At 43.3% G+C, this 23,130-nt stretch overlaps 1 protein-coding gene across 3 annotated transcripts; it reads left to right on the plus strand.

The window, feature by feature from the left end:
• The first annotated feature begins 34 nt into the window (after positions 1 to 34).
• Positions 35 to 23,120, plus strand: ipo8 (importin 8). 3 transcript variants are annotated; one of them, XM_085387208.1, is made up of 25 exons: positions 35 to 429; positions 2,060 to 2,141; positions 2,679 to 2,835; positions 2,981 to 3,139; positions 5,577 to 5,733; positions 6,195 to 6,284; positions 7,180 to 7,274; positions 7,370 to 7,454; positions 8,736 to 8,870; positions 9,251 to 9,350; positions 9,690 to 9,766; positions 10,680 to 10,796; positions 10,890 to 10,979; positions 11,468 to 11,633; positions 12,093 to 12,253; positions 12,661 to 12,786; positions 12,873 to 12,948; positions 13,386 to 13,511; positions 14,162 to 14,259; positions 14,373 to 14,468; positions 14,727 to 14,947; positions 15,526 to 15,731; positions 17,436 to 17,657; positions 20,356 to 20,485; positions 22,659 to 23,120. In XM_085387208.1, coding segments are annotated over exons 1-25 (3,057 nt in total). In that variant the 5' UTR covers positions 35 to 345; the 3' UTR covers positions 22,660 to 23,120. The 3 variants fall into 3 exon arrangements, with proteins under 3 accessions (XP_085243334.1, XP_085243335.1, XP_085243333.1); XM_085387209.1 differs by having other exon boundaries at positions 12,873 to 12,939; XM_085387207.1 differs by lacking the exon at positions 22,659 to 23,120 and having other exon boundaries at positions 20,356 to 20,489.
• The last annotated feature ends 10 nt before the right edge of the window (positions 23,121 to 23,130 follow it).

The following is a 23,130-nucleotide window of genomic DNA, read 5'->3' on the forward strand; positions in this document are numbered from 1 at the left end:
AACCGCCTAAAAAAAGAACTCGAGCCAATATTGACAGGTCGTTGCCTGCAGCACTGATGTGAGCGCTGTAAAGGTGTCGGGACATTAGCAGAAAGAACACCGACGTGTCTTTAACAGAAACTCGCCTCCGCTCCTTTAAACAAAATGCTGAGCATGTGTCCGATAACAAGCCTTTTATTTTGAATGCTCTGACCGGACGTTGTGTTTTTTACTACCGGAAGCCTTTTCGTGTTTAGGCCACACTGGATGCAAAAGGCACGAATTTTGGGTGCAGAAACGTTAGCTTCTGTTAGTTTCATGAATGTGAGAATAAAAATAGAAACGGAACCGTGGAACTAAACACACATGGATCCCAACCGTATAATCCAGGCTCTGAAGGGAACCATCGACCCCAACCTGAGGATAGCGGCAGAAAATGAACTCAATCAGGTGGGTGAGCTAAATAGTTTTTGGTTTGCTTGTTTTCTTTTTTCGTTCGAGCCGAGGAGGGCTGCTGGTGTTTGTGGAGGATGGCGGACCGTGTTTTGGGGCTTGCGCTCGGCTTTACCTGGTTAACGTTCAGATGCATATATTAGGCCTAAGATCAGCATTTAGTCTAACCGGTACCCCGACAGTCACTGCGGCAGCTGCCCTGGAGAACAATAGCAGGCAGTTCTGACAGCCATCACGAGCTGACGGTCAGCAGCGGGGCTTCCCAAACTTTCTCATGTCAGCACTGGAGTTCAGGACTTCCTCCAGTCCTCTGTTGTTGCTCCTGCCTTCAATGGCCGAATAATAAAAAGGATCGCAATATTTGGCGATTGAGAGCTTTGCTGAGTTACCCAGAATGATGCAGAAACCCACTAATGTTTATGCTGTGTTATTTTAACGCTGGCTGCATCATGACTGAAACTTGAATTGGTAAATCTTAAATGGGTTTGAGCTGTGGGCATTCACACTGTGTAATAACTCCTTATTTAATTACGCATGCATTGTGTGATTATATAAGCTTTACATCGAAGCTCTAAACCCCCCGTTTATCAACTATCACCTGCTGGGCAATCCTCGTTTTTTTAAAGGAAAAGAAATCATCGTATCTTCTTCTGTCCTCTTTTTCTTTCTCCATCTCTGAGATCGCACATTACTTTGTGTTGTTTTTCTTTCTCGGAAACGGATCTATTGCACTGTTAGTTTGCAAAGCTATACAGAAAAGGTTGGTGTGTTTGTTGAAGTTTCATTTTAATTTGTCTGCAATTTCAAAAGAAATAACTGTGATAAGTCTTCGATGTCACAACTTTGACATCTTCCTGGATGAATTCATGGCAGGCATAAGATGTACTTCAGGATGCAGAAGACCGAGTAAGACAAAAAGTATTTAACTCCAAATCTTGGAAAGGGGGAGCTGGCCGGAGAGGAGGTGGAGAACAACAGAAGGTTTGATGTGGGATTGGAAAGTTTACAAAGGCCAGAATACATTCACTGACCAACAGCTGAGAATTGCAATCCTCTAGAAAACATCTGTCTAGGATCCAATATTCTCTTGCGAGTGGACCATGAATGGACTTTGACAGAAGTACAAATGGTAATAAAATAATAATAATAATCAATCTCGCACTGTTCAAGACAGAAATGTTAGATGGCGCCAAATTATAAAAACAGTTAGACTGTATATACTGTGATGAAGTGACGCGACAATAAGTACTGATGGCCTGCAGTGTCTGTGGGGTGCTGCAGCTGCATGAGTGGGCCAATAAAAGAGAATCACACCACTAATGCACATAGACCTGCACAGCACAGTCTTTGCATGCGCAGGCTGCAGTCAGCAAAACAGGTAGAATTTTCATATCAGTGTTATTTTCACTCATTCACTCACACTTTCCTCTTTATCCTTTGTCTTTGCAGTTTAAGTGCCTTTACCGGTCACACAGTTACACACTGGTGAATGCTTCAGAGGCCATTTTTAAGAGCTGCAGCTTTGGCATCTTACATTTCATTTCCAAAAACTTTGGGTTTAAAAATGTTTTAATATTGTTTTGAATACATACGAAATTTTGAAGCTGTCCATCTGTCTGTGTTTCAGTCCTACAAGATCATTAATTTCGCCCCTACCCTGCTTCAGATCATTGTGTCGGAGCAGGTAGAGTTTCCTGTTCGCCAAGCAGGTAAGATGCTAACTGGTTTTGGTCACTCTGTTTCCATCATTATTTAGTAGTTAGAAAAATAGCACTGACCTGCTGAGAGAGACTGTTGTATGAGTATGTCTAAAACTAGCTGCCATGGCCTCCCATTTGGGAAGCACTTCACTAGTAAGTATTTGGAGTAGCAGAAGTGTGTCAGAGTGTGTCGGGGTTTTACACCAAACTTGAAAGGTTAAAGATTTGGATCTGCACGTGTGGTTTCTCAGCCTTAAGAAAATATTAGATATCAACAGGCCCTGTGTGTTGGCCCTGCGACAGACTGGCGACCTGTCCAGGGTGTACCTCCGCCTCTTGCCCTATGACAGCTGGGATAGGCTCCAGCGCCCCCCGCGACCCTGAAAAGGATAAGCGGAAGTGAATGGATGGATGGATGGATCAACAGACCAGTGTTTTAAATGGAGTCTTTGTGATTTGTAGAAGCACATAAATAAATGAACAGTGTGAAACTACATTAGCTATATGACCTGTGTGATGATGGTCTGATTGTCTCGGTGTGTGTAGCTGCAATCTACCTGAAGAACATGGTGAGTCAGTACTGGCAGGACAGGGAACCATCTGTCGGGGAGGTTGTCTTTCCCTTCAACATCCATGAGAACGACCGGCAGCAGATCAGAGATCAGATCTTGGAGGGTATCATCCGCTGTCCAGAGTCCATACGGTACATGCACATGTGCATACACCTGCTCACTCAGGACAGCTTTTCCCCTTCTCTTAGATCTTAACCTATTTCAACCATTAAAAGCCCTTTGAATAGTGCCCACGACATGATAGTGACGCCACATATTGTTTTCTTTTTTCTGTAGTGCCCAGTTGACCATGTGTTTGCGAGCCATCATCAAGCATGACTTCCCCGGCCGCTGGACTGCCATTGTGGACAAGATCAATATGTACCTGCAGTCTCCAAACAGCGGCAGCTGGTATGGAACCCTGCTGGCTCTCTACCAGCTGGTCAAAACATACGAGTAAGTAACCTGTTCATGTTCAGCCCACCCACCAATCACGTCTGGAGAGCAGAACGGGTTATTATTATTTTTTATTACATCTGAAATCCTTTATTTGAAAAGATAGTGAAATTGAGGTCAGGGCCCCTTTTTAAGAGTGATATGTGTGCAAAAGAAAAATTGAGTCTTAGGCCAGCGGCCCCCATCCTTTTTTGAGCCACGGACCAGTTTAATGTCAGGCAATGTTTTCACGCTGCGGCCTTTAAGGTGTCGCGGATAAATACGACAAAATAAAATCCTACGACCGAGACAAAAACTGGTATTTTGTAAATATAATAATAAAGATGAATTCACTGTGTAACTTTATTAGCAGCGTCCTCCTGAAATGCTGAAATCCTGAAACAACATGGAGAGTAACATCCTCCTCTCTGCCCCTTAATGCTCCCTGGTCACTATGGTAACATGTAACTATTTCTTTCAAAATAAGACACATGACTACAACACAGGAAAAGACCCAGGGAAGCTGAGTTAACGATAAAAACCCCGAAAACCATAAATTTCACACCAGAGCCTCAAGTCTCGCGGCCCGGTACCGAACGACTCACAGACCAGTACCGGACCGTGGCCCGGGGGTTGGGGACCACATGACTTTTTTAAAGTTCATCTGGCATGAAGCTGAAGTTTTATAAGAATCAGCAGTTTTAATCTGACGGCCATGAAGGATCTGAATATGGACTGTAGGCTGGATACTTTTTGGTGACCTCATAAATATTGATGTAGAAAAAGATTTCTGAAATTTGTCGAAAGCAGACTGTGGATTTTCAGGCTTGTCATCTGCGTATTTGCCTGTAACACGTGTTACATTAAAAATCCAAGTTACAGGAGCAGTGATCATATCAGCACTGAGGCGAAGGAGGGACAGTTTACTGTAGACCATCGTGTGGTTTATCGAGGTAAACGCAAATTAGTTTTTACAGTTCTGAATATTTGGTGGAGAACATATAAAATTGGAGATACTGTGTTGTTAGACAACGAGTATATAAAGCAAATTCCCAGCGTGAAAGCATTCCAAACTGATTCCCGAAGGAAGTGATGTAGGTACGTTTTGAAGGCTTTCCAGAACTCGGATGCTTTTCCTGGATGTTTGCAAGAGATAACCAATAGAAATATGATTTCTGTTGTCTAATTTTGATGATGAAATTTGGGATTAATCTGTGTTTTTCCTCTCCCCAACATACAGGCTGTGTCTTTAGCATTGAGATCTCTGGAAATGACTAATGCAAACCAAGGCTTGTTCTGTTTTAAAAACACTTTCAGAACATTGAAACTTTAAATGTCACAGTGGGGCTAGTCATTTTTGTCCTTATCTGTAGCAAAGCTAGCAACCAACTAAATCGCTTCATTTGAGGTGCATTATAAATCTAGTGGAAGCCCGGCTTATGAAGACCCCATTTAATGAAGAATTCACGTTACGAAGGCCTGTGGTACGGCAAAATGCCCGCGTAACGAAGTAGATAAAACAGAAAATATTAAAAAATTAAATAAAATTCCATAATGTTATGTACATGTATACGTACATATGTATGCATGCATACGCATGCTTTCTTCAACCTCCTCCTTCGTCTTCAGCCAGCATCGCCTCACTCAAAAGGCGATGGAAAAAGGTGCTTTGCCTTAAGAAAAATTGATTCACGAAAGACCCTCTGGAACGAATTAATTTCGTAAGTCGGGGTTCCACTGTATTAATTATTTTACAATTAGTAAAAATGTGCAGCTAGTTACAGTTTACATCTTTGTGCCAGAAAATATAACATTACAGTATGGAAGCCCGTTTCTGCCACTAAAAAAAAGGATCCATAACTCGAAATTTCGAGTTATTAACTGTGACGTCTTTTCCTTGTCACCCGGAAGCTGAAGCCCTCAGGCACAAATGCTACAGCTAAGCTGTATTACATCCAGTCGTGAATGCACAGATTGCTGAGTGTTTTCAGCCTGGCTTCAAAAATGATGAAATCCTTGTGTTATTGGCTGAATCACATGGTGTTACTATCAGCAGACGTACTTGCAAAAGCGCCAGTTTTGAGTGCGCGTTGCTCTGCGCCATATGCTTCCGGGTAACAAGAAAGTGACCTCATTCACGTAGATTACTGATTGGCAGAGCTAACTCGAAATTTTTAGTTATTAACTCGAAATTTGGAGAAATATAAGTCGAAATTTCGAGTTATGGATATTTGTCTTTTTTTTGTTTGGGTGTTTTTTTAGTGGCGCGCTTCCATATTACAGTGTAATGTCATTTAAAGAAATTCTCTCAGACCAGCAAGGCATTATAGAGACAGAAGCAGATAAGGCACTCTCTGCTTCAGTCTAACAGTTGAAGGAGAATGACGTCTACAACCTGAAGCACGTTCTGATTTGAACTGAGATCATTTAGTAAGTATCACGCATGTGTGTGCTTCAGGTACAGGAAAGCAGATGAGAGGGAGCCGTTGCTTGCAGCCATGCAGATCTTCCTGCCCAGGATTCAACAACTCATCAGCCAGCTTCTGGTTGATGCCACAATCTTTTCAGTCCTCATTCAGAAACAGATCCTGAAGATCTTCCATGCTCTTGTACAGGTGTGTGCACGTGTGTGTGCACGTGTGTGTGCACGTGTGTGTGCACGTGTGTGAGCTTTTTTTCAGATGTTTTCATGTGCTAAAAAGCCAGACACTGAAACTTTGAAATGTCTCATGTCAAAACATGTAGTTGTAGTTGTTGACACATGTAGCTCTAAATTGATATGTTTCCTTCAGTTGTCTTATGCTGAGCTTACAGAATGTGACTGTGGCCAGACTGAATGCTAAGAGGGTGAGAGGGACTACAGTCCTGCACCTTTTTATTCCTAATTACACACTTTTCAATGTGCCCTAAACTCCACTACACTGGTACAAACAGCAGCAGTTGCTGTTTATTCAGATTAACTGTCGTCGTCCGCTGATGTGACTTATGTATTAAGGAAAGGCTCAGAGATGCTTTCAGAAAGTAGACAGGTGGTCGTAATGGAAAGGAGTAAGAACGTACTTCTTCTTTCTTGCAGTATTCGCTGCCTCTCCAGCTGATCAACAACACAGTGATGACTCAGTGGATGGAAATACTCCGAGCCATAATGGACCGAGACATCCCAGCTGTAAGATCCCGAATCATATAGACACAATGTGATTTAACAAATCCAACAGTATGTGACGTCTTGATGCATTCTCAATCATCTAGATAAGGAAATCCCAAAAAGTTGACTCTGTTCATCTGCACGTAGCGTTTTCAGTGGTCACTCGTCCAAGTGACGTCTTCAGTCTCTGACTGCAGGTTTCCCCAATCTTATAAACAGTACATTTGCATAATGACTGAAACCAGGACCACTAGTGAACAATAGGCTGTGAGGTCAGTTTATGAGCTGACCTCACAGTTTCTTGATCATTTTCACATTACGGATCATTAATATGCAAATTTCCAGATGAACAGAATCAACTTTTACATGGTAAATCCTTTTAAGGTTTGGGATTTTATTTTCAAAACTTGTGTATTGCACTTTAATTCTAGTCACAGAATGATCATTAAAGTACTAGCATGCTTATTCTATGCGCTTTCAGCCCTTTATCTGCCTCGCATTACCAATCAGCCCAGCATGGATGCTTGTGGACTGTGGGAGAGTCACACAGACACAGAGAAACCAGCAAACGTTTTGTGCTGAACATTTGTTTTAATAAAAAAAAGTCTATAATGAACTTTTTTTTTAATTAAGTCCAAACAAACCACATTCATTTGGTTTCATATTACACAATCTTACAATTACACACGTGAGCCTGAACTGTTAGAAGCTTACTTCTGCTGAGACATTCAGTTATTGTGAGAGCTGAGTGGCACAAAACGGCATCATCAGTGCAGAAACGTTTTTCCACTGACACAGTGTAGTTAAAAACCCCGTAAATAAAGGTTTCTATAGTATTTCTAGACGCACGGATTAAAATTCTAATGAATGTGTTCTTCACGAGGACCTAGTGCTGACCATACAGTGTGTTTGTTAGGAGACACTGGAGGTGGATGAGGATGACCGTCCTGAGCTGGCGTGGTGGAAGTGTAAAAAGTGGGCGTTGCGCATCATCACGCGACTGTTTGAACGGTGAGTCCAGAAATGCTGCTAAATCATTACCGAGCAGATTTGGGTTTGGCAGAAAGACCTTTTCAGCATTCCTGTATTTCTGATGTGAATCACAGATATGGAAGCCCAGGAAACGTGACAAAAGAGTACTACGAGTTTGCAGATTTTTTCCTGAAGACATATGCAGTGGGGATCCAGCAGGTAAATATGTGTCACTGAGTCTGTTTGAGTTATAGGGAATGTCCGGTAAATAACACTCTGACTTTGATCTTTAATGTAGATTCTGTAGTTGATACGTATCTTTGTGGTATTTGTGCGTTACAGTCAGTAAACATGCACTCTTGTTGTTTTACGTGCTAATTGGCTTTGTTCCTCAGCATGACAGCAACAGGTTAACTCAAGAGCTCTTCAATATCTACTTGAAAATGCTATTTTATATTAGGTGCATTCCAAATTCAAGGTTATGTGATATTCATAAGGCGTTTATGCTGTGCCTAAAGGCAGACAAAAGAACATCTCCTAGATTAAAGGATGGTCGTAACAACCGGAGAGTCCAACGCTAACAACATGACTGGGAGCTGAGAAACTTTTATTAGTGAAGAATTCTGTGCAAGTAAAGACTCTACAGACTCTACCTGAAATGTCTGAAGGATATTTTCGGAGGGAAAAGTGAAGAACCGCTCTGGACTTGCTTGAACTTCAGAGGGAGCTGGAGACTTGGATGACTGCCCAAGAGAGACGGGAAAATATGAGAATCCCTGGTATTACAAAACAGAACCTTGAACCTTGAACAGGCGGAAGATAACTTCCTTGCCATGGTGTTTTTGGAAAACATTAAGAGAGAGGTTGGAAATTCCTGAGATAACGAGTTTGAAAATAGAGCACATGAAAGTTTGGCTTCACAGCCCGACTGAGCCACGAGCGCCCAGCCCCGGACGCCGAGAACCACCAATGCGCCGGCGGCTGAGAGCATCAGCCACCAGCAGGGAGTGTGGTGGGGGGTCCCCACAGATGGGGGGTCCTGAGATGTTCCCAGAGGGGCAGTCTGCCCCCAGAGCCAGGAGATGTTGCCCTCTGCTCTGGGGTGGAGACAAGCAGACCACCCCCGGTCCTGCAGCAGCAGGGAGCATCCCAGACGCCAACTCCTCCCCTCAGCCCCCCACCCCCCAACAGAGAACGGGGGTGTGAAGATCGCAGCAGCGTATTTTACACTGACCAAGCCAGATGAGTCTGCCTGTTGCTGTCTTTACCAAGTCATGCTGGTGATGCTGCCGGCTCTGCATTGCTGGGACAGGCTGAAACGTTTGTCCGCAGTTGCTCTGCTTCGACATCTGCAGTGTTGTTGTTTTCAGATGAACAGAATCAACTTTTGGGGATTTGCTTACCTGGAGTATTGAGCAAACATCAAGACTAACAGTTTGTTGCAACTAATCCTATGAGCGACGGTGGTTATTCATCCTGTGCGGTGTGTTATCCATCCAGGTCTTGCTGAAGGTGGTGGACCAGTACCGACAGAAGCAGTATGTTACTCCTCAGGTCCTACAGCAGTGCCTCAACTACCTCAACCAGGGTCTGTCACACTCACTGACCTGGAAACAGATGAAGCCGCACATGCAGGTAGGACATGCATGAAGGAATATGATCTTTGCCTGTTCCTGATCGGACCAGACCCTCTTATTCAGTTTAGAGCGATCTGAATTTAGTTTCACCAAATACCTAAAGGTACTATTCCACCAAAAATGTCAGGAACTTTAGAGAGGAGTCCTTCGGACTCAGTTCAAAGTTGACTTTATTAAAGAGTAACGAATGGATGCTGACTGAAAGTTGTTCTGTCTGTGATTTCATCATTTAATCATTCACATAGTTACAAATTTCTGCCCTACTTTTTCCACTCTGGTCATTTTTATTGTCTATTTATTTTAATAAAGCCAGTCTTATTTCTCCCTCTTGAATCATCTTTAATCTCATTAATATTATGAAGATTTTGTTTCATGTAGACCATATGCCAGGAGGTCATCTTTCCTCTTATGTGCTACAAAGACGAGGACGAGAAACTATGGCAAGAGGATCCATATGAGTATATCCGTATGAAGTTCAGTAAGTGTTCAAGTATCCTGGTATTAGAGTTGTAATGATACTAGAGTTTTAGTCTTGAATTACTTGTGCACACTCTGGAGTCTCTGCTTAGTGTTGCTGTGGTTCCCCTACTGCTCTGCACAGGAACAGGGGGTCCCCATGTGTCTGTAATCTGCAGATTGCAAAGGCAACAACAGCATATCTGAGTTTGGAGTTTGCCTACCAAAGAAACCCAAAACCCTAAAAGTGAAACTGAGAGAAAGTCATTTTTGGCCATTGCTATAACATTGAGTGGTGAAGGTGAGTGCATGTCATGTCTGGGAATATGTTATTTTTGAGAGTATCCATCTTTGTATCTAGACCTCTATGATGACCATGCTCTCCCAGTCACTGCTGCCCAGAGCCTGCTGTGTAAAGCTGCACGCAAGAGGAAAGAGGTGAGCGGGGGGGGGGCATGATAGCGCACATCCACAGGAACCAGAGTGCTTGTACACAGTATGTGGCAACTAGCCCTTTGCCCAGGGATATTGATATTATCCATCCATCCATCCATTCGCTTCCGCTTATCCTTTTCAGGGTCGCGGGGGGCGCTGGAGCCTATCCCAGCTGTCATAGGGCGAGAGGCGGGGTACACCCTGGACAGGTCGCCAGTCTGTCGCAGGGCCAACATACAGGGACAGACAACCATTCACACTCACATTCACTCGCACATTCACACCTAGTGGTAATTTGGATTATCCAATTAACCTATCCCCACAAGCTGCATGTCTTTGGACGGTGGGAGGAAGCCGGAGTACCCGGAGAGAACCCACGCAAACACGGGGAGAACATGCAAACTCCACACAGAAAGACCCCGGCCTGATGGTGGAATTGAACTCAGGACCTTCTTGCTGTGAGGCAACAGTGCTAACCACCGTGCCACCGTGCTGCCCTTTTCCACCCATTCACACACACATTCACACACTGGTGATGGCAGCTACATTGTAGCCACAGCCACCCTGGGGCGCACTGACAGAGGCGAGGCTGCCGGACACTGGCGCCACCGGGCCCTCTGACCACCACCAGTAGGCAACGGGTGAGGTGTCTTGCCCAAGGACACAACGACCGAGACTGTCCAAGCCGGGGCTCGAACCGGCAACCTTCCGATTACAAGGCGAACTCCCAACTCTTGAGCCACGATCGCCCCGTATATTGATATTATATTATAGTTTATTCCACCACATGAAAAAAGGGCTCTTTCTCTTTTCCTGCCAGTGTATTTTATTTTTATTACCACAAGCCACAAGCTTTAGTTTCTGCACACAGATCTTGTAAATGTAATCTGCAGGATGTCCTGTATTCATTTTACAGGTCCTGCCTCAAATGATGGAGTTCTGCCATCGTATCCTGATGGAGCCCTCTGCTGATCCTTGCAGGACGGATGGAGCGCTGCACTGCATCGGAGCTCTGGCTGAGCTCTTACTAAAGGTACACAGAGACACGCACAGGAACTCTAACGAGCACTTTTATCAAGTAATCAGCTTCAAGATTCGCTGCATTTCTGCATGTCTGGTCCTACAGAAGCGGCTGTACAGGGAGCAAATGGAGCTGATGCTTCAGAACTACGTCTTCCCCTTGCTTAACTCTCCTTTGGGTTACCTGCGTGCCAGGGTGAGTGAACCTTCCTCCCTCCTTGGTAGAGCAGTGTAAGAGTGTCATGATGGCTAATAATGTGTCACCACTGAATGAATAATGTGGGTGCAGTTTAATCCTGTATGTATAATTTTCACCCTGTGTTTATTTCATAAAACTAAAAACCCCATATTATGTCCAGTTAAGGTATTTGAGTTCTATATTAAATTGAACTGCGTGTACAAACTCATCATTTAGGTTTAGGACCTAAACTGGAATAATTCCAGTTTATTTGAATCATGTATTCCAGTGGCTATTGAAACTAATGAAAAGTATGCAATAACCACTGGTAGGGCATATATTCATTAAATGAAACTTAAAGATGACCTTTTTTTGAGGAATTATTTACATTATTTACAAGCTGCACTAGAAGCTGATGTGGACTAGTGCTGTACTGCTTTCACAAATTTGACCAAGGTGGAAATTGTATGGATGCTGTACAAACTTGGGATACTCTCCTTTGTTAGTCCTGCTGGGTGTTGCACTCCTTCAGTCCGCTGCGTTTCCATGACGAGCTGGTGCTGAGGAATGCTGTGGAGTTGGTCAAACAGGATCTGATAGATGACAAAGAGATGCCTGTCAAGGTGGAGGCTGCCATCGCTCTGCAGACGCTGGTCAGCAACCAGGAACAAGGTCTGTGGAGGACAGCTGATTCACTCCTGTGTGTTAAAGCTGACATTTGTACAATGCACCTTACCAGCTTGACTGAAATCAGAATCAGTCCCATCACAGGGTTGTGAAAATGAATGTTTTGAGGGAGGTATTAGCAGGAAGTTATAATAACTTTGAAAAGTAACGTGATATTGGCTTCGATTTTTCAGATTTTTTTTTCTTGTAAATTTCTCTCGTTTTTCAAGTTTGGTTTTATTTTCTTTCCCATCACAGGCCCAAGCTTCTATTTAAAAATAATGTGTGTGTAAGAAAGGAGACATGGGTATTCCTTTAAGTAGGGATTAGAGACTGGTTGTCATTGTAGTAGTAGAAGCACTTATGAATATTGGTAGAACATAAACACTGATAAGTGCAAATATGATCATCTCCCATACACAGATTTAGTCTCATTTTCTCACTCAATCTTTTCTCATTATAAAGCGAAGCTGTACATCAGGCCTTACATTCGGCAAGTCATGCAGGAGCTTCTGCATGTGGTCAGAGAAACGGAGAACGATGACCTGACCAACGTCATTCAGAAAATGATCTGCGAGTACAACCAGGAAGTGGCCGTCATCGCTGTAGACATGACACAGAACCTGGTAGGACGACAACACAGACTTATTTTGTAGCTTAATCAGGTATTAAGGAAGCATGCAGCATCCAGGTGTGTGTGTGTGTGTGTGTGTGTGTGTGTGTGTGTGTGTGTGTGTGTGTGTGTGTGTGTGTGTGTGTGTGTGTGTGTGTGTGTGTGTGTGTGTGTGTGTGTGTGTGTGTGTGTGTGTGTGTGTGTGTGTGTGAGATTGTGGGTTTGTTTTTCTTCTCCTGAGTAAGACACAGATGAAGCTACTTTTAGGTTAAGTTAGTTTTATTTTAAGTTTAGCTGTGATCTGGGGTAAAACTCGTGAAAAACATCAGGGCAAGGTAAGAGTTAAGATTAATGTGGATGTCCACAAAATGAATCAAGGTCAGTGAAGTGATGGGAAACACCACTGTGTGTGTTCGGCAGGCAGAGATCTTCACAAGAGTTCTACAGAGTGAGGAGTACGAGGAGAACGAAGATAAGACTGTCATGGCTCTTGGTATCCTCAGTACAATTGACACCATCCTCACCGTAATGGAAGACCACAAAGAGGTCTGAGGCGCACACAGCAAGAAGTATTTGAATTTGGGACAGTGGTGAATGTAATATTTGACGCATTATTTCTTTTCATCTCTCAGATCACACAGCAGCTAGAGGGGATCTGTTTGCAGGTGATTGGCCTGGTCTTGCAGAAACCCATCATAGGTATGGCAGGTGTGTGTGCACGGGCAGTCCAAAGAGTGTGTTTTGTTTTGTTTTTTGGCGGGGGGCGGGGCCTCCCTTTTCAAATTCTGTCGTCCTCCACATTTTCACACTTTTCCCTCGTCCTAGATATTGCAAGTGTTCCAAATTTTGTTAATGAATTAATTTTGTTATTTCAAGTAAATACATTCCTTGCTATCTTTATCAAGAGCCACAGTGATCTCTAGATTATTTTTCCATGTCTACTCAAAGGGAAGCAGTCTCATACACTGGTGTCACGTTTTATCTCCTGCATTTAATGGAAATATGTGTAGAGATTGCATGTTCATGCTGAGTGGTCTGTAAACAGCACCGAGATGACTCTGTTTCCTGTTAGTGGTGTTGGATTGTCTTTCTCTTGTATCTCAACGATGTGGCAGAATATCATTGTCATTCTTTAACCACTGCAGAATTCTATGAGGAGATCCTGTCACTGGCGTTTGGCCTTACCTGTCAGACCATCTCCCCCCAGATGTGGCAGCTGTTAGGCGTCCTGTATGAGGTCTTCCAGCATGACTGCTTTGATTACTTCACAGGTATGTCCTACACCCAGTTTCATCTCCACTAACTCTTGACTGTATGTGGTATTTTCCTCCTAGATACGTGCAGAAGTTGTATTTGTGTTGTTTTGTCCATAAATTTTCAAATTATATAAAATACGTCTGCTTAAGTTCCTTCTAAACGTGTTATTTAACCTAATTAACCGTCTGCAGCTGCCCAGAAATTCAGTTTACTGTGTCCAACAGGAAATAGAGGAAATTATCCCCCCTGAGAGGCAGAAACAAGCACATATTTCACACGTTTAAAATATTAATCATAAAACAGTTTTTTGTTATCACAATAGCTGTGAAACCACAAATTGGTAACAACAAAAAAAGTGACATGTAGCCACATTAAGACAGTGACACATCAGCCTATTACCATATTTATTAAAGAAATACACATTTGTGTTTTGTAAGTTTGACTGCTGTGTTGGAGTTTTTACACGTCTGTGAAAACCCCAGACAGCTGCAGATGATTCAAATGATTTTTGTGTGAATACACAGAGGTTGTGTCACATAGTTCCAAGAATATGAAACATAAATGACTATTAACTTAATAATAATAAAACTCTTGATTCATGTTGGGTAAAGCTTATATGAAAACACTGTTGGAGTTCAAAGTATGAATTGTGTTTATGTCACAGATATGATGCCGCTTTTGCACAACTACGTTACTGTGGACACGGACATGCTTCTGTCCAGTCCGAAGCACTTAGAGGTCATCTACAGCATGTGCAAAAAGGTCTGGCTCCAGATGTGTTGAACTGTGGTTCACAGAAATATCATCAGGAACAAACATGCAGCTTTTTTCCAATGTTGTTGCTGCATTGTGACCAGTAAGCCTTTTTGTTTAAGGTATTGTCCATGGATTCGGGCGAGGATGCAGAGTGTCATGCAGCCAAACTGTTGGAGGTTATCATCCTGCAGTGCAAAGGCAGAGGCATTGACCAGGTCAGGTGCAGCTCTGTACCTTTATTTTCCACTTATCACACAGCCAGCACCGTTTCCTTTATTTCTAACGTCCTGCAGCCAGAACACTGAAGTGTCGCTAAGTGTTTCTCTCTGTCGGTGTAATTATGCCCAAAGCTGGGAAGCCAGAGTCATGCCAGTTTGTTCACCTGCATGTTTCAAGCACACTGTGCTTCAAACCACATGTTGCTGACATTCTGAGGAAACAGTGCAATGTTTTCTGCTCTTTTGTTTCTACAGTGCATCCCTCTTTTCGTGGAGGCAGTGCTTGAGCGTTTGATGCGGGGGGTGAAATCCAGTGAGCTGAGGACAATGTGTCTCCAGGTTGCCATTGCTGCTCTCTACTACAATCCAGCCCTGCTCATCCATACGATGGACAACATGCACTTTCCACACAACCCGCAGCCCATAACCACACACTTCATCAACCAGTGGATGAATGACACTGAATTCTTCTTGGGGTAAGGCAGCAAAGAGAGTCCTTTGATGCTAACTACTGAGTTAGGGTAGAGAAATTCTGGATCAATGTTCTCTTGTGATTTTAAAAATTTCATGTTGTGAAGTTTTTGAGTGAAGCTGTGATTGCTATGAAGGGAGGGACAGTTTAATTCAGTTTTATTGCTTTATATATTTATTTATATTGTGATGTAAAGATCCTGCAGCAATAACAAGAAAGTCCAGACGGTTTGACGAGTTGGAGAAAGAAGTCGTTTTCCTGTGGCTCTATATCAGGAAGATTTATGTTTTCATTTTAAACACAAATTAAATAAATTCGACAGCTAATCAGTGAGAAATGTTGATCACTGAACCATAGAGACACCGTGTCATAGATTTAGAACTGTTTGGATCTGTTTTTCTGAGCTTTGAGCAAAGCCAGACTGTTTTCCACCTACTTCCAGTCTAGCATCACTGTAACTCCAGCTCTGTAATGGGCACCCACATACCAACAGGTGTTCTTTCATTAATTCTTTTAATTAACAGATGACAGTTTAATTTGTGTGAACACTCAGAAACTGCCTTGTTCTGATTCACTCTACAGACTCCATGACCGTAAGATGTGCATCATCGGACTGAGTGTGCTAATCGAGCTTCCTAGCCGGCCAGCAGTGCTGGATGCAGTGGCTGCCCAGATTGTCCCCTCCATTCTCCTCCTTTTCCTGGGCCTCAAGCACATTAATGCCTCCCGCCTAATCAACAAACCAGAGCTGCTTGCCCGTGCAGGGGCTCAAGACGAAGACCAGAATGGTGAGAATAGAGCAGAAAGCAGGAGGTTGGCACCAACAACAGAAGAAAGAGTCAGTCAAATTAGCCACTGAACTCACCAGCGCTGAGTGTAAATTAGCTGCACTATGTTTCTCACTCTCTGCTCTACTTTGCTTCGGTTAAAAATAAAGGAATTGGGTCCTTAAACCTTCTCTACCTCTGGTGGGTCACACTCATAAATGTATTTGCTGTTATTGTTGTGATTGAGGCGTCATTCTTTTACTCGGACATGTAAATATTTTGATTCGAGTGTATTAGTTTTCTCTTAACTGGGTTGTCAAAAAAATTGATGCTAAAAATTAATATTGAATTCAGATACTCATTTGCAACAATATCGATATCAACTGTGCCGTCTTTGCCCCTCCAGCTGCACACAGCTGCACACAGCTGCACACAGCAGTCAGACAAACAGCTCCTCCCCTCACTAACAGCTGAAGTAGTTTTTCAAGAGGTCAGTAAAGCTCACGGTTCAACAACAACGAAGGAAACGGTTATCATGAATGTTAACTTGACCGGTGCACATTTTAACATTTAATGTATTTAAAATGTGTTTCTTATTTAGTTGTAGCCAGCTGTGTGGTCAGTTTTAAAATGCAGGCAGTGACTGCATGTGTTCAGTGAGCGTTCTGAATAACCTGGGGTATTAGTTATGCTCTTCTGCAATATTTAAATGTTAGGTATTTTGCTGTTTGGCCTTTGTTTTTATTAGTAAGTTCTAAAATATTGAAATCATTTGTCAAATGAAAACCAGCACAGCTGTTAACGGAAGCTGAGCGGGAGGTCGAGGCACGGTGTGCCGGGAGTGCGGTGTTCCCCCTGGCTCTAGTGGGCCGCGACCTCCCGGTCAGCTTCGAGCTGGTGGGTAACAGACGTCTCCGAAAACGTCGGAGCACTTTTGCAAATATGTGATGTCTTGATAAACTGAGCAGATATCTGAAGTTTACACAGCTACATTCACAGCTGAAAATATGTTAAAAGTTTATTTTGTGACCCAGAAAGAGAAACATTAAAACTAAGAAGCTGCTGCCACTTTTGGAAACTGGAATTGGCTGGGCCACGCTATGAATTCTGGGATAGGTTGGGCCACAAAGGATAGCAACTTGGCCTTCAAATGTGACCTGCAAAGGATGTGACCTATTTTACGAGATCTTGCAAGAGTAACTCGACATGATCTTCATGTGTTTTTTTTCTCCACTGTCCCTTGCAGGGCTCCATATTTAACCACTTCAAAGCTAAAGATCCAATGTTACCAAAAAATAAAAAATAATCCTGATTGTGTGGAAATACATAAAAGACTGAGCTGACTATAACTGTCAGCTTCTTTAGAGATTTCAGCAGCAACTAGTACAATGTCTCATTAGACTGCACTGTGCTACCAGGTTTCCTACCGGCCTAGCTTGTAATTTTGTAATAGCTACAGACTAAAGGTTACATTACACCCTTACAAAAAGATGCTGTGGTATTCTTTCACATAGGAAAACTCTTGGGAAGATCCTGTTCACAAAGTTGCTTTGGTGTCAGAACCATAAGCAGTTGGTCTGTTGACCACGACCCACCTATAGTGACTCCCCTCTTCTGGGCCAGCACTAGTTTGTGAGCCAGTCCCCAAATCAAACTGTACGCTGAAAATAATCTCTCTTTAAATCCTGGTACCTCACTCTAAATGGCTGTGTTTGTTTACGGCAGAGGAGATTCCTAGTGATGAAGATGAGGTGAATGAGAATTGTAACACCATGCAGCAGCAGTCCAGCATGCCAGCAGGCCAAGGAGGCGATGATGATGACGACGATGAAGATGACTATTGGGATGACGATGGTTTTGAGGGAACGCCTCTGGAGGAGTACAGCACGCCTCTGGACTACGACAATGGAGAGGACGAGTATCAGTTCTTCACGTCTGCCCTGCTCAGTAGGTCATCATTCACGTGTTAGAGAGAACCTTACTGTTTGTTTCCGGGACACTGGGAGCAGATCTTCGGGTCCTTTAGGAAGCAGCATGGTGCTTCATGGACCGGGCTCATTCAGGTGCAACCAAGATCTAGGAAGTTTCGAGAAAGGGTCAACAGCGTGGCCCCTTCTTCAAACCATCTGTGTGTAGTTTTTGTGCTGCTGTTAGAGAATATTGTTGACTTGGAGGTGGGTGATGCTTCTTAGTTGTCTCACTTTCACTCCCCTACTCGTCCACGCCCTGCTTGCAGTGACTGTGGTGCACTACAGTTTGAGGCCCACTGCCTCTCCTTTTATACCATTTTATTCTTTACTTAAATATTTATTTGTTCACTCACTGTGACAAATACAAGACATTATCGTAACCTTCAGAAACCAGCCTATTGCAACTGCATGTTTACATTCTTGCTCTGATTGGATTCGTTGAAGTTGAAACTTTTTAATATCACATACAAAAACATTGCAGTGGGATCAGTTCATTGCTCTGCTGTATTTATGCTGTTATTTTTCCACATAGTTTGGTAATGAAACAGGATAAACACAGATGGGACCGTCCTTGACAAAAATGTGATTCTCAGTAACTTTTTTGTAAAGCAGTATGACCCATTTATAGCAGCATATAACGCCTGCAAAAAGATAGATTGCATGTCTCCCTGGAAGCCCTAAAGATTAGTTGGAAAACTTATCAGAGGGCAGTTAAGGCCGATAAACACTCCTACTTTTCTCAACTTATTTCGGCCAACTCTCATAACCCTCGTGTTTTATACAATACTATAAATTCTGTACTTAACTTGGAGGGTTATGACCTGTTGCCGTCCTCTGAGGCTATGTGCAATAAGTTTATTACCTTGTGGACAAGATTGCTAGCCTGAGGCCTCTGATCCCACCTATTGTTGAGCCGGCCATGTATGCTCCTTGCTCAAGCCTATTCTCTGCTTTTGCACCGATTTCTCTGCGTGATTTAGAGGAGTTGGTGCTACATGCTAAGCCCTGTGGCTCCCCGAACGATGTTGTTACTCCCCGCTTTCTCCAAAAAGTATTTCCCATCATTGGATCTTATATCCTGAAAATTATCAATACTAGTCTGTTAACCGGTCAAGTTCCTAGTGGGTTTAAACATGCAGTTTAAACCCCTTACTTAAGAAACCTGGCCTTGATAGTTCTATTATGTCAAATTTTAAACCTCCAAGCTTCCCCTTTTAAGCAAGATCTTGGAGAGGATTGTACATACCCAGCTGTTGGATTATTTGAATGACTCGCAACTGTCTTCCAATCTGGTTTTAAGCCCTTTCACAGCACAGAGACAGCTCTTGTTAAAGTTATGAATGACATTCTTGTTGCTACTGATCCTGGTAAATATGCTGTGCTTGTGTTATTGGACATGACAGCTGCATTTGACACAGTGGACCACGACCTGCTGATCTCCTGCTTACACCACTGTGTGGGAATTTCTGATTTGGCATTGACATGGATAAAATCATATCTTTCCGAAAGTAGTTTTTGTGTCAAGCTGGGGCTGGCCGCTTCCTCTGTGGCCCCTCTGCTTTGGGGTGTGCCCCAGGGACCTATCCTTGGGCCATTACTTTTCTCGCTGTATTTACTCCCCCTTGGTGCGATTTTTCGTAAACACGGAGTGTCATTTCATTTGTATGCCGATGACTGTCAGCTTTACTTACCTTTTAGTCATTTGGATACCTCCCCATGTCAATCACTGCTTGACTGTCTTAGCGATATTAAATTATGGATGGCAAATAATTTTTTGAATTTTAATGGTCGCCCACATCGCTCTACTGATACCCCAGATGTTGATTTTGGTGATTTGACCTCTCATCTGAAAAGTTCAGTCACTAATCTTGGTGTTAAACTTGATTCTGCGCTTACTTTTGAAGGTCATGTAAATGGGGTGGTAAAATCAGCTTTTTATCACCTCAGACGCCTGTCGAAGATTAAGCCTTTCCTTTCCAAACCCAATTTGGAAACTCTTATTCATGCTTTTATCAGCTCACGTCTGGACTATTGTAATTCCCTTTTAAAAGGGGTCGGGTCGGGCACCTTGTCACGCCTGCAGTTGGTGCAAAATGCGGCGGCGCGATTTTTAACCGGTAGTAGGAAATTCGATCACATCACTCCGGTTCTGGCTTCCTTGCATTGGCTTCCCATTCAATTTAGGGTTCGTTTTAAGGTCCTTTTATTGGTTTTTAAATCTTTAAATGGTCTGGCTCCTGTCTACTTCTCTGACTTGCTGAAGCCGCATGTTCCTCCTCGCTCGCTCCGTTCAGCTGAGCAGCTGCTGCTGTCGGTCGCTAAGTCGCGGCTGAAATGCAGAGGAGACCGAGCGTTTTCAATTGCGGCTCCGATGCTCTGGAATAACCTTCCCCTCCAAATTAGACAAGCGTCATCAGTGCAGGTCTTTAAGTCCAGATTGAAAACCTATTTTTATTCCCTGGCTTTTAACTCTGTAGGAAACTGACACCTTCTTATTAATTTTATTGTATGTAATGATTTGATGGTATTTTTAATTTGGTTGTTGTTTTGATCTGTGTTGTTCAGCACTTTGGTCTGCCTGGTGTGTTCGTAAAGTGCTATACAAATAAAACGATGATGATGCATGAAACCACCGTGACACTAGAGCTGTGCTGTGTGTTTGTCTGTGTCTGTAGGGGTCCAGAGTACTGATCCAGCATGGTACCATTGTTTGACGGCTGCGCTCAGCGATGACCAGAAAAAACAGCTTCAGGAGATCTACAGCATCTCACAGCAGAGGAGGAGCACTGCAACTAAGGGCCAATGGTGAGAGACGACATGAGGAGAGAAGTTAGAAAGACGGGAAGAAACATGCTGAAAAAATTGTAATTGACTCGGTGCATGCGTTACCGCATCCAGGGGTCCGGTTCAGCTGTTCAGCTGTTCTGGCCGTTTGCTTAAGCCCACGGTCCTGGACTACAGGGAGTGCAGAATTATTAGGCAAATGAGTATTTTGTCCACATCATCCTCTTCATGCATGTTGTCTTACTCCAAGCTGTATAGGCTCGAAAGCCTACTACCAATTAAGCATATTAGGTGATGTGCATCTCTGTAATGAGAAGGGGTGTGGTCTAATGACATCAACACCCTATATCAGGTGTGCATAATTATTAGGCAACATCCTTTCCTTTGGCAAAATGGGTCAAAAGAAGGACTTGACAGGCTCAGAAAAGTCAAAAATAGTGAGATATCTTGCAGAGGGATGCAGCAGTCTCAAAATTGCAAAGCTTCTGAAGCGTGATCATCGAACAATCAAGCGTTTCATTCAAAATAGTCAACAGGGTCGCAAGAAGCGTGTGGAAAAACCAAGGCGCAAAATAACTGCCCATGAACTGAGAAAAGTCAAGCGTGCAGCTGCCAAGATGCCACTTGCCACCAGTTTGGCCATATTTCAGAGCTGCAACATCACTGGAGTGCCCAAAAGCACAAGGTGTGCAATACTCAGAGACATGGCCAAGGTAAGAAAGGCTGAAAGACGACCACCACTGAACAAGACACACAAGCTGAAACGTCAAGACTGGGCCAAGAAATATCTCAAGACTGGTTTTTCTAAGGTTTTATGGACTGATGAAATGAGAGTGAGTCTTGATGGGCCAGATGGATGGGCCCGTGGCTGGATTGGTAAAGGGCAGAGAGCTCCAGTCCCACTCAGACGCCAGCAAGGTGGAGGTGGAGTACTGGTTTGGGCTGGTATCATCAAAGATGAGCTTGTGGGGCCTTTTCGGGTTGAGGATGGAGTCAAGCTCAACTCCCAGTCCTACTGCCAGTTTCTGGAAGACACCTTCTTCAAGCAGTGGTACAGGAAGAAGTCTGCATCCTTCAAGAAAAACATGATTTTCATGCAGGACAATGCTCCATCACACGTGTCCAAGTACTCCACAGCGTGGCTGCAAGAAAGGGTATAAAAGAAGAAAAACTAATGACATGGCCTCCTTGTTCACCTGATCTGAACCCCATTGAGAACCTGTGGTCCATCATCAAATGTGAGATTTACAAGGAGGGAAAACAGTACACCTCTCTGAACAGTGTCTGGGAGGCTGTGGTTGCTGCTGCACGCAATGTTGATGGTGAACAGATCAAAACACTGACAGAATCCATGGATGGCAGGCTTTTGAGTGTCCTTGCAAAGAAAGGTGGCTATATTGGTCGCTGATTTGTTTTTGTTTTGTTTTTGAATGTCAGAAATGTATATTTGTGAATGTGGAGATGTTATATTGGTGTCACTGGTAAAAATAAATAATTGAAATGGGTATATATTTGTTTTTTGTTAAGTTGCCTAATAATTCTGCACAGTAATAGTCACCTGCACACACAGATATCCCCCTAAAATAGCTAAAACTAAAAACAGACTAAAAACTACTTCCAAAAACATTCAGCTTTGATATTAATGAGTTTTTTGGGTTCATTGAGAACATGGTTGTTGTTCAATAATAAAATTATTCCTCAAAAATACAACTTGCCTAATAATTCTGCACTCCCTGTAGTAAGAGACCCTACTGGGTGTTTGCAGAGGGGCGGACCACTAGGGGGCTCCATTCACACCCAGTGAGAAGGGAAGGAGAGGGCTAATGTGTTTGCCGCCTTGTGAGTTCAGTTGTGTGAAGCCGAGATTCAGCGTGTTAGTTCAAAATGTGTTAGCACCAGTCACAATTGCAGTGTTGGCGGCCATGGTCTTTCCACACTCGCCACAGCTGGGGATTGAAACTAGGTCGCTCTAGAGCCCTGAGCTTTTCCACACACAGCATCAGGACACGGCACTGACAGTGGGCTATTTTAGCAATCTCTTATCAAAAGCCTCCAACGAATTTAACAAGCAAAAACAGTAGAAAATAAGTCATTCAGTTTACAAATCTTGTGGGTTTTGTCGTAGCAGAGGGAGAAGGATGCAGTTTTAAACGCGTCGCTCAATCCTGAGCCGAGTTTCATCTTGTGTTTTCAGAGCACTGAAGAAACAGATGGGCTGCAGAATCAGGAGAGGGGTCAAAGAAGAGAAACGCTGCTCTGAGCTGAAGTGTACTTCAGTTCAATCTGAACGATGTCAGTCTACATCCAACCATATCTGAACAGATCCCACCAGAACCAGAGTTTCAGTAGACCTGGATGGAGTAGCAGGGGCTGGTTTCAAATCACAATAACTGCTGATTTGCTGCACTGCTTCAGACCCCCACTGGAATAATGCTTTCACTGGGACAGGTCCACTGGCCTGTGAGTGTGTGACGGTGTCTCTGTGTATACTTGAGGAAAAGATCTGCATTATAAATATAAATGTTCTTGACCAGCACAATTCACAAAATATTTTGTACAGTGCAGTGCTTTAATTTGTAACTAAGTCAGTTGTGTTTTGTGTTTGTCTCTCAGCGAAAGTGTAAAAAACAAAACAATAAAACTGCGTCGGAGTGTTTTTGTATGTA

The sequence above is a fragment of the Rhamphochromis longiceps genome, linkage group LG17, assembly GCF_057381845.1.
Source record: "Rhamphochromis longiceps isolate RC_006_pf linkage group LG17, R_longiceps_female_GT1.1, whole genome shotgun sequence".
Taxonomy (NCBI): Eukaryota; Metazoa; Chordata; class Actinopteri; order Cichliformes; family Cichlidae; genus Rhamphochromis; species Rhamphochromis longiceps.

Coding starts and splice junctions, on each gene's coding strand:
- ipo8 (XM_085387207.1), top strand. CDS start 346: ATGGATCCCAACCGTATAATCCAGGCTCTGAAGGGAACCATCGACCCC. Junction 430..2,059: donor CAGAAAATGAACTCAATCAG/GTGGGTGAGCTA, acceptor TCTGTGTTTCAG/TCCTACAAGATCATTAATTT. Junction 10,797..10,889: donor TGGCTGAGCTCTTACTAAAG/GTACACAGAGAC, acceptor CTGGTCCTACAG/AAGCGGCTGTACAGGGAGCA.